This window comes from Humulus lupulus, chromosome 1, assembly GCF_963169125.1.
Source record: "Humulus lupulus chromosome 1, drHumLupu1.1, whole genome shotgun sequence".
NCBI lineage: Eukaryota > Viridiplantae > Streptophyta > Magnoliopsida > Rosales > Cannabaceae > Humulus > Humulus lupulus.
Window position 1 is genome coordinate 42,029,583 of NC_084793.1, and position 10,540 is coordinate 42,040,122.

General features: G+C 40.9%; 1 protein-coding gene across 1 annotated transcript; it reads left to right on the plus strand.

Moving 5' to 3' along the window:
- Positions 1-1,031: 1,031 nt before the first annotated feature.
- LOC133791703 (uncharacterized) lies at positions 1,032-10,338 on the plus strand. Its single transcript, XM_062229623.1, has 10 exons — positions 1,032-1,313; positions 1,576-1,743; positions 2,052-2,229; positions 2,624-2,680; positions 2,763-2,833; positions 3,057-3,135; positions 3,229-3,288; positions 9,284-9,387; positions 9,487-9,547; positions 9,750-10,338. Exons 1-10 carry the CDS (start codon positions 1,180-1,182, stop codon positions 10,137-10,139), a joined length of 1,302 nt encoding a protein of 433 aa, XP_062085607.1. The 5' UTR covers positions 1,032-1,179; the 3' UTR covers positions 10,140-10,338.
- Positions 10,339-10,540: the final 202 nt, after the last annotated feature.

Here is a 10,540-nt window from a genome sequence, read left to right on the forward strand (position 1 = left end):
TTGAAACGCTCAACCACTTGAACTCCCTTCAATGGCCAGCGAGTGCTTGCATCCTCCCGACGCAAGGCTTGTAAAAATCTTCTCCCGAAGACTATAAACGTTGTGTTCGAATTACAATGTGTATTCACTCATGAACATGGTATAAACTCACCACTAAAAACTAAACACACATATTACTACAAGATCACGTGAATACTTATGATCTTGAATACAAAGAGGAACTCTCTCAAATATTGCAATAATGCTCACGAATAATGCACCAAAGAGTTCACTTTTCTTATTGTCTTTAGAGCCCTATTTATAGAGTTATTTTTCGTGCTCACAAAGGCTGAGAAATAATTCTTCTAATAAAGGCAAGAATCATAGAAGTTATTCTTGATTGTCGAAGAGTTGCCTTATTTAGAAAATGCTGATCCGACAGATGCGATATCAGTGGGGACAACTCAGACCTGTGCCGGATCAAAACAAGCTCAAAAAGGAAACAATAATTAATGACATTAAGAACCAGTTTCCTGATTGCAATCCTTGAGCTGCACGAAAGATATATAAGCAAATATTCCAAAAACAACTTTGGGTAAGTACCGAATATTTGCAATATACTTTTTCCTTTTAAAAACAAAATGAGACAATAAAGGCTAAATAAGGAAGCACATTATTTGTCCAAAATTCACAAAAAGGGAAACAAATATTTCTGAAAATTATAATAAGAGAAACCAAACATTTCCGAAAAGTATAATAAAAGGAAACAAACATTTCCGAATATTATAATAAAGGGAAACAACTAAATCCACCAATTTATCTCATAAGAAAAAGATATTTCTATAAAAATATCAATTATAGGATTTACAAAAAATAATATTAATGGAGAGAAAAAAAAGTCACAAAGCCCAAATTTAATTCAAATTTGTGTATGATATTAAGACAATAAAATAAGAAAAATAAAAAAACAAATTTATAATTGATAATAGATGAAATATATTAAGCCCGTGTAATTTTTTTTTTTAATTACAGTGAAGGATGTAATTTTTCCAAATCATAAACCCCTTTTGGTCTTCTTCCTCGTCGTTTGACCCGTAAAACCCCAGTTATGCAGCAAAAGCAAATCCTAAAACCCTAAATTTAGCAGGGAAAATTGGTTGGGGCTTTACTGTTTGCACTTGTATTTGGGTCGGAGCAAAAATGGAAGACCCTCCGGCGGAATTTGGAGAATCTAGCAAAGATAGTGAGGTAGCTCCAGCCTTGATAGCAGTTCATCCTTCACAAGAATCGGTCGCCGTCGCTGTCGGATCGGAACTCCGAGTCTTCGACCTCCGGTGATATTTCTATTCTCTGTATTTTGGCAGCTTTTCCATAATTTCAATAATTCAATTATAATTTTTTTTTAAAATAGCCAAAATTCGAACTTTCAGCTTGTTTGGTCATATAGACAAATGCCAGAATTTTCTTGAAAATGCCACATTTATTAGAATTCGGAACTTACATGAGTTAGAACATAAAGAAGAAAAAAAATTAACTTTTGTTGGAACTAAAATACATATTGGACAATGTTTGAACTTTTCTTCCTATGGTTGACAGTCAGGGTTGTGCTGTTTCTTTAGAAGATAATTCTTCCTCGGGATCTCTCCATAAGGATTCCATCAGAGCTATTCGCTATGGAGCAAATGGGAAGCTCCTTGTTTCTGCTGGTGATGATAAAGTCGTCAAAGTATGGTCGACCGAGTCGTGGCGCTGTATTACTACTGTGTGAGTTATGAACGTACACGGATTTTTGTTGATGGTGGAAATGGGTACTTGATGATGGAATTTGATACCCAATTTACATAATGTTATCTTTAATGCGGTGATCATTTTTTATTCTTTATAATTTCCATCAAATGTTGGAACAAAACTATATTTGCTCCATCGGATATGATGACAGTCCGTGACACTTTTAGATTTGGTTTAATCTCTCATGGAACTGAAAGTTTACATTTTTGTGTATGTAGTTGTGTGTTGTCACTTGTGTTTAACCTCAGACACTAAACGGTATGTTCTGCTGGATTTTTTAAAAGGTGCTCGGAGAAAAGAGTCAGTGCTGTTGCAATAAGTAATGATGGTCTATATGTTTGTTTTGCTGATAAGTTTGGAGTAGTTTGGATTGTGGAACTTGATGGGCCTGATGGAGAAAATGTCGTGAATAAGAAGGCAGCTCCAATGCTATCTCACTATTGTAGTATCATCACCAGCCTGGTGAGTTATTTCCTATCACTGGTGTAGCTTACCCTTCTTACATGTTTTTGTTAATTCTGCTGGATGATGGATCCTCGTGATAAATTTCAGATTCTGTTAATCCTCTAGGCCAATTTGGATTTTGTTTCTCATGTTTTTAATGTAAAAATATTTCTCATTTTCATTCTTCTCAACAGTTTTTCACTTTTTGAATTTTTACATTACAATGTTAATTAGTCACCTAATGCTAGCTCAAGTAGCTGGGTAAGCTAGTGAGTGGTTTGGCCTTGAATTACTTGTAAATGTGTCTTATAAAAAAGGAATTATAATGTTACTTTTTTCTCTCTTCAGTTCATTTTGTTGGAGACAATAATTGAACACTGAACAACTTCCGTTTAATTATGTTTTTTGGCAGGAGTTTTCACCAGATGGCAAGTATGTTGTTAGTGCTGACCGGGATTTTAAGATTCGGGTAATCAACGATCCTTATTTCTGTCCTGTTAAAGTAGATATATGCTTATTTTTCTTTATTGAACATATAACTCTTTAAACAGGTGACTGTACTTCCCAAGAAGCCTTTAGATGGAGCTCATGAGATACAAAGCTTTTGCCTTGGTCATACAGAGTGCGTCAAATGTTATTTACTATTTTTTAATAGTTGTGTGCTTGTGTTTATAACAAATCTTGCAGAGTGCAGACTTAAGTACTTGTATCATGGTTTGTTTGCTACTCTATTTTAAGCGTCAGAGTATGAGTTGTTAGCTTCTCAAAACAGTATAAACTCTCCAATATCTGCTAGAAATTGATGTATGTATTCTTTCTTTTATCCTCTTGGTGTTTACGGGCAGGTTTGTCTCTTGCCTCGCCTTTGTTTGCACTCAGGAGTACCCCCAGGGGTTTATTGTCTCTGGAAGTGGTGATTCAACAGTGAGTTATCATATTAAATCTATGCCCTTTAAATTGCTTGTACTTTTAGTTGCTGGATTTAATCATAAAGGTCACAATTTTTTTTTTTTGCAGGTTCGCTTGTGGGATATTTCTTCAGGATTTCTTCTTAATACTTGTGAAGTTGGAGAAAAGGTATTATTTTTCTTCCCACTGACTGCTCTGTTGTTTTTTTAATATTTATGTTGCAAGGCTGATTTATTTAGCATTTAAGTATATTTTTGTTTTTGAATTATTAAACATTTAAAAGAACCAGCAGTACATGGTTCTCTAACCCCTATGCAGGAGCCAAATATTTTTTTTTTGGCTTAGAGATAGGTGCTTCACACAGCCTGGATGAACAGATGTCAATGATATTTCTAAAATTTTATTAGGAAGCTATTTTATTTTACACTGCAAAAGTACTTATAAAAGAGAACATTAGTTAATTGGATTTTAATAACATGGAGTGGCAAAAAGTGCTATGGAGAGCCAGGGTGGTACCTATTTGGTGGGCTGTATGGTTTGAAAGAAATAAAAATTATTTGAAGGAGATGAAGGTCGTGCCTAGTCTAAGAATGTACCTTTTTCTCTGCTTTATGTGGAGAATGGCTGTATTTTTATAATTTTGTTTTGATGTTTTTTATTTTCAGGCTCTTGCCTATCATTGCTTGTACTAATTTCACTACTAATATGGTAGAGTCTCCTGCACAGAAAATTAGAAACAGAACCCAGAAAGAATGCAAATGGCCAGAAAAATGAATGACTGTCTGTATTGAATAGCTAGGATGTTCGAGAGCCTAGTTCTCTCCCTTTGATTACACACTCAATCAATCAATAACTAACTTTTCCCTTGGTGCCCGATACACATATACCTTCCCTAGCCAAGTACCCTGTACCCTCCCATACACTAGCATCTCTTATATAACAAACTATGCCAGCTCAGTACCCTCACTGTTACTGCCCTTGCCTCTACGCGCGTACACAAAGGTCAACGGTGGCCTATCAATACCGCCCCCTCGAAGTCGCACCTTGTCCTCAAGGTGAAAGCTGGGAAACTGGTCTTGGATTACTCGAAAATCCTCCCAAGTGGCCTCAAATGCAGGAATGTTTGCCCACTTAATGAGCGCCTGGGGTGGTGCTTTGTGGGTGCCTGGCCGAAAATCCAGCACCTCCTCGGGTTCCAGAGTCCATTCTAAATCAGTGGTCAGACCTAGTGGAAGCTTGGTGGCTTGTTGATTAGGTCCCAAAGCAGCTTTCAGCAGCGAAACATGGAAGACTGGGTGAATTGATGCATCTGGTGGAAGCTGTAAACGATAAGCGGCACTCCCGATCTTTTCTGTAACAGGAAAAGGGCCAAAAAATCTTGGGGCCAGCTTCTCATTAAGTCGTTTGGCAACAGTTCTTTGCCTATAGGGCCGCAATTTAATGTAAACGAGGTCTCCTACCTCAAACTGGACATCCCTTATCTTTCTATCCGCCTGTGCCTTCATTTTTTGTTGAGCCCGCAATAAATTCTGTTTCAACAACCCCAGAATTTCGTCTCTCAATTGCAGATTTTGATCCACCGCTGATACCCGCGTGCTGGTTGGTTCATATCGGACTAGAGGTGGTGGGTCGCGACCATAAACAGCCTTGAAAGGGGTCATTCCAGCAGCTGAATGATAGGCTGTGTTATACCAATATTCTGACCACGGCAACCACTTCGACCACTGGCTCGGTTTAGAGCTTACAAAACATCTGAGGTATGTTTTGAGACATCTATTCACCACTTCTGTTTGGCCATCTGTTTGTGGATGATATGCTGTGCTCCTCTTCAACAATGTCCCTTGTAGGCGGAAAAGTTCCTTCCAAAAAATGCTGATGAAGATTTTGTCCCTGTCAGACACAATTGAACGAGGAATTCCATGAAGTTTGACAATGTCCCTGACAAAAACAGCAGCCACCGTTACTGCCGTGAAAGGGTGCCGAAGTGCTATGAAATGCCCATATTTGCTTAGGCGATCCACCACTACCAATATTGAATCAAAACCATTCGACATGGGTAGTCCCTCAATAAAATCCAGCAATATATCTTCCCATATTTGGTCTGGAACAGGCAGTGGTTGAAGTAACCTAGCAGGGGATTGGGCCACATATTTATTTTTTTGACAAATACTGCATTCAGCCACAAATTTTTGAACCGCAGACCGCATCTCAGCCCAGTAAAAATCAGCTGCCAGCCGCTGGAACGTTTTAAAAACACCAGAATGTCCCCCTATATTGCCGCTGTGATACTCTTGCAGTAAAAGAGGAATAAATGGTGATGACACGGGCAGTACTACGCGTCCTTTAAACTTCAAACAGTCCCCAACTAGCGAGTAACCCCCGCAATCCTTCCCTTGCTTCAAATCTTGCATTATCTTGCAAAGAGTTGGGTCTGAAACTACGTGTGCCTTTAAATCAGGTATGGATACAATGCTGGGTATCGAAATGGCAGCGAAAGTTATCTCACTGTGCTGCCTAGATAATGCATCAGCCGCACGATTTTCTGACCCCGACCTGTACTGTATTTCGAAATCATAACCCAGCAATTTAGTTAACCACTTTTGATGTTCAGTTGCCACTAATCTTTGTTCCAGCAAATACCTTAGGCCTTTTTGATCTGTTCTCACAATAAACTTCCTTCCCAACAAGTACGGTCTCCATTTTTGTATTGCTAGCACGATTGCCATTAATTCTCGCTCATAAACAGATTTTGTACTAGCCCGAACTGAGAGTACCTGGCTGAAAAAAGCTATGGGTCGCTGGTTTTGCATCAAAACCGCACCCAATCCTGTCCCAGACGCATCTGTCTCTACAATGAATGGGGCTGTAAAATCTGGAAGTGCTAACACAGGGGCTGTACACATAGCTGCTTTGAGGGTCTTGAATGCTTCCTCGGCTTCCATATTCCATCCAAAAGCGTCCTTTTTCAGCTGGTCAGTTAACGGTTTTGCAATCTGCCCATACCCACGTATAAACTTTCTGTAATAGCCCGTCAGTCCCAAAAATCCTCTTAATGCCTTCAATGATGTAGGAACCTGCCAGCTTTGCATTGCCTCAATTTTCTTAGGGTCCGCTGCCACGCCCTCAGCTGATATGATGTGCCCTAAATATTCCACACTTGGTTGAGCAAATAAACACTTTTTCTTGTTTGCATATAAACAATGCACCCTTAGTTGTTCCAGCACTATCTCAAGGTGACCCAAATGTTCCTCAAGTGACCTGCTATACACAAGTATATCATCAAAAAATACTAATACAAATTTTCGCAAGAAAGTACGAAACACCTCATTCATTAGGCCTTGAAATGTGGCTGGGGCGTTGCTAAGGCCGAAAGGCATAACTAGGAACTCATAGTTTCCCTCGTGAGTGCGAAAAGCAGTCTTCTCCACATCCTTTGCTGCCACCCTTATTTGATGATATCCCGACTTCAAGTCTAACTTGGAAAAGACTGTGGCTCCATGTAACTCATCTAAGAGCTCGTCTATCACAGGAATAAGGAACTTATCAGCCATCGTTTCCCTATTCAAAGCACGGGAATCGACGCAGAACCTCCAGCTGCCGTCTTTTTTCTTCACAAGTAGCACGGGGCTAGAAAACGGACTGGTGCTTGGTTGAATAATTCTTGCTTGCATCATTTCCACAACCAGCCGCTCTATTTCATCTTTTTGCGCTTGAGCGTACCTATAAGGCCTCACCAAAATAGGCCCCACCCTTTCCTTCAACAAAATCGAATGTTCCCTTGCTCGTGGAGGTGGAAGTCCGGATGGCATAGAAGAAACCAGCTCAAAACGACTGAGTAATTGGGCCACTGGCAGTGGCGTTTGTGGCTGTTCGTCGATTACCTCCGCTGCCAAATTACCCAGCTGAACCCAAAACCCAATGCCATCGTGCTCTACTGTCTGAATCATCGCTTTCAAAGAGATGGGAGATTTACACAAACTCGGATCCCCTTGCAATGTTACCCAAACTCCAGCCATTTCAAAGCGCATCACCATCGTTTTCCAATTCACCTCCATATTACCCAAGGTTTCTAACCATTTTATGCCCAATATGACATCCGCCCCACCTAAATCCAGCGGTAAAAAATCAGCGACAACGCGCACAACGCCCAAATCCAAAGCAACTTGAGAACATATTCCCTCCGTTCGAACTTTGCCACCGGTACCCAGTAAAATGCCATAACAGGTGGTGGGTGTAATTGGAATACCAGTTGCCGTTACCACGTCCGTCGATAAGAAGTTGTGGGTAGCCCCACTGTCGATAAGGACCGTCACTGCCTGCTGCCCAATGTGTCCCGCCAATTTCATGGTATGGGCTGATGTTATTCCCACCAATGAATTTAATGAAAGGGTGGCTAATGTTTCCTCAGAAACTAAGATTTCTTCAGAATCAGGTGTTGGGGGAGGAGAGTCGGATGGTGAACTGGCTTCCTCTTCATCCATAATCAACATCACTTGAAGAAGCTTCTGGTCGCATTCGTGCCCGCAGTGATATTTTTTGTCACATCTGAAACATATTCCCCGTGCCTTTTTTTCTTGGTATTCAGCTTCTGTCAACCGGCGGACTGGTGGGTTTCTTGCAGTTTTTACAGAAGCTTGAGTCGCACCAAACGAAGATGATGAAGGTTGTTGAACGGTAGTGGGTGCTGGTTTCGGGAATGCGTAGTGCATGGGTGGCCGAGAGGGAACAATCAGACTTAGATTGGGCCTAGGTGTTGAAGCTCTCGGTGTTTGGTCCGTTGTGAACAGTTGGTGGCCCTCCACTCTCTGGGCCAGCCCAACTGGTTGCAAAATATGCAGAGCCCCCTTAATTTCTTCCTTCAGACCTTTGACGAAGCTGCCTTCGAGGATATGCTCTGGCACGTCGGGAACTCGTGAGGCCAAAGCTTCCCAACGGAGGCGATAATCACGAACTGTGGACGTCTGGGTAACTGACATGAACTCCTCCGACACCGTTCCGACGGGAACTGCGCGGAACCGAAGCAATAATTGATGCTTCAAACTTGCCCATGAACGAATGGGTCTTCGCTGGTTTTCCCACTGAAACCAGGTTAGGGCATCACCTTCCAGCCCAACAATGGTAGCTTCTAGCATCTGAGGTTCCGCTAACCTCGTTAACAAAAAATATCTCTCCGCTTTGCAGATCCAGCCTTCTGGATTATCCCCGAAAAAAGTGGAAGCTCCATTCGTGGAGGTCTGTAGTCGGTTCCGAAAATCTGGGTCGGAAGCAATGTGTCCGGAACGGCCGTGGACGGTGGAGCTCCCGGGTGTGCGATCGGTGAAACAGTCGACGGAGGTGAGCTCGGATGCTTGGTCGATGTAACGTCGCCCTCTACTGCTTGTCGACCACGATCGATGCTTGCTGCGGTCGAATGCGAAGTCATCTTCTCCGACTGAGGTAACCACTGTGCCAATTTCAGAAGTATGAAATCCATTTTCTTCTCGATCTCCGGTATTCGCTGAACCTCTGATTTCAGCAAGTCAATCTCCTTCGGAAGCTGCTGGAATTCAGATCGGACCTCCTCCAAACTCCGGGTAAATTCCGATTGAACGGCCTCCAAGCGATCCTCCACCAGCTCAAGTTGTGAAATCCTTCTTCGGTCCCATGGTCTCGGTGGCTCTGATACCACTTTGGTAGAGTCTCCTGCACAGAAAATTAAAAACAGAACCCAGAAAGAATGCAAATGGCCAGAAAAATGAATGACTGTCTGTATTGAATAGCTAGGATGTTCGAGAGCCTAGTTCTCTCCCTTTGATTACACACTCAATCAATCAATAACTAACTTTTCCCTTGGTGCCCGATACACATATACCTTCCCTAGCCAAGTACCCTCTACCCTCCCATACACTAGCATCTCTCATATAACAAACTATGCCAGCTCAGTACCCTCACTGTTACTGCCCTTGCCTCTACGCGCGTACACAAAGGTCAACGGTGGCCTATCATAATACAAGTTGAGGTTTCGTTTTTTTCTTTTTTAAAAAAAATGGAGTGGCACAGGAGCTCCAATTTTAAACTCAAGCCTGCTAATCAGATTTAGGAAATTATTGTGATATCTTGACTGCACTGTTTTCAATTTTTGCTTATAGTATGTTTGTTTACTTGATTTCATTTCTTTCTGAAGGCAGGACTGTTAGAGTCAAATGGTGGAGAAACGGAGTGTTATTCTGCTGTCACAGATCTGTGCACCAGTCTTGATGGTTCACTTGTTGCTGTTGCTGTTCAAAGGCAAATTCCTGACCGCTTCTCCTTGTATACTGTTCTCTCTTAATGAAATTTCCTGTTGGTACACCTTGTATGATACAAAATAAAAATATATTATTGCAGCTTGCAAGGGATAGTGATATTAAACTGCGATCTTTCTTCACGAACTCTCTCTGGTGCCAAGGTAAGGGCCAGAACTAATCAGGATCTAATATGACAAATGTGCCTAATTCGATTGGGAAAGATAAGTAAAGATGAACCCTCGGGATGAATATACCCTGAATTCATTTCCATGTTTAATTTTGATGTTGAAAGTAATTTTTTATTACTTGTTTGAAAGAAACATGCACCATGTAGCTCTTCTTTTAATGATGAAATCCGAACAGGTGATTTCAATCTGCGGAGGGACGTTTATTCCTACTAGCCTGAGAACTTGCTCCGCCACGGGATTATTGTGGATGGTTACTGGTGTCTCTGATCTGCATGTTTCAGAACACCCCTCTTTGGCCCGGGTGAGAGTCATCTCTGGTTTCAAGAAAACCAGTCCCAACTCTGATCAGCAGGGGCCATTTGTGCTGGAAGATAATGAGATTCCTGCAGGAACTAAACTGCTTGAGAAGCTGCAGGGAAGTTTATCCTATAGTGAAGAAGATTTCTTGGCTGCTGCTGAAGCTGTGAAAAAAGCAATGAGCAATCTTCTAATAAAAAAACAATACTCCACTGAGAACAGAGAATTTAGGAAGAGAACTAGAAATGACAAGAAAGGCAAGCCGTGAGATGAGACTCTAAGCAAGTAGCAACCACCACACTCACAATTGTATTCTTTTACTGTTTTTTGAGGAATCAGCCAGTTCAAAATTTTGTAGCATTATTTTCTCTTCAAATAGAAAACAAAATGTATTCTGGAATAATTTGTTAGCTGGGTTTTTATGTTGTAAACCATTTGTTCTATTAGATTTTGTTTCTGTTTTTGCATTTTTGGTAATTCCATCACAACATTTTGAACAAAATATCAAAATTGGCAAACGTTTCGAGTGTAAAGATAAATTTGAACCCCCTTGAAAGGAAATTTTTTTCAGAATATGCATGAATTTTAGAGGAAATTAGAGTTGAGTAGCATTTGAATGTTAAGGTAGTACTATTTTGCTTCTTTGTTGAGGTATGTTTACAATCACCA

Coding starts and splice junctions, on each gene's coding strand:
- LOC133791703 (XM_062229623.1), top strand. CDS start 1,180: ATGGAAGACCCTCCGGCGGAATTTGGAGAATCTAGCAAAGATAGTGAG. Junction 2,681..2,762: donor ACCGGGATTTTAAGATTCGG/GTAATCAACGAT, acceptor CTCTTTAAACAG/GTGACTGTACTTCCCAAGAA. Junction 3,136..3,228: donor CTGGAAGTGGTGATTCAACA/GTGAGTTATCAT, acceptor TTTTTTTTGCAG/GTTCGCTTGTGGGATATTTC.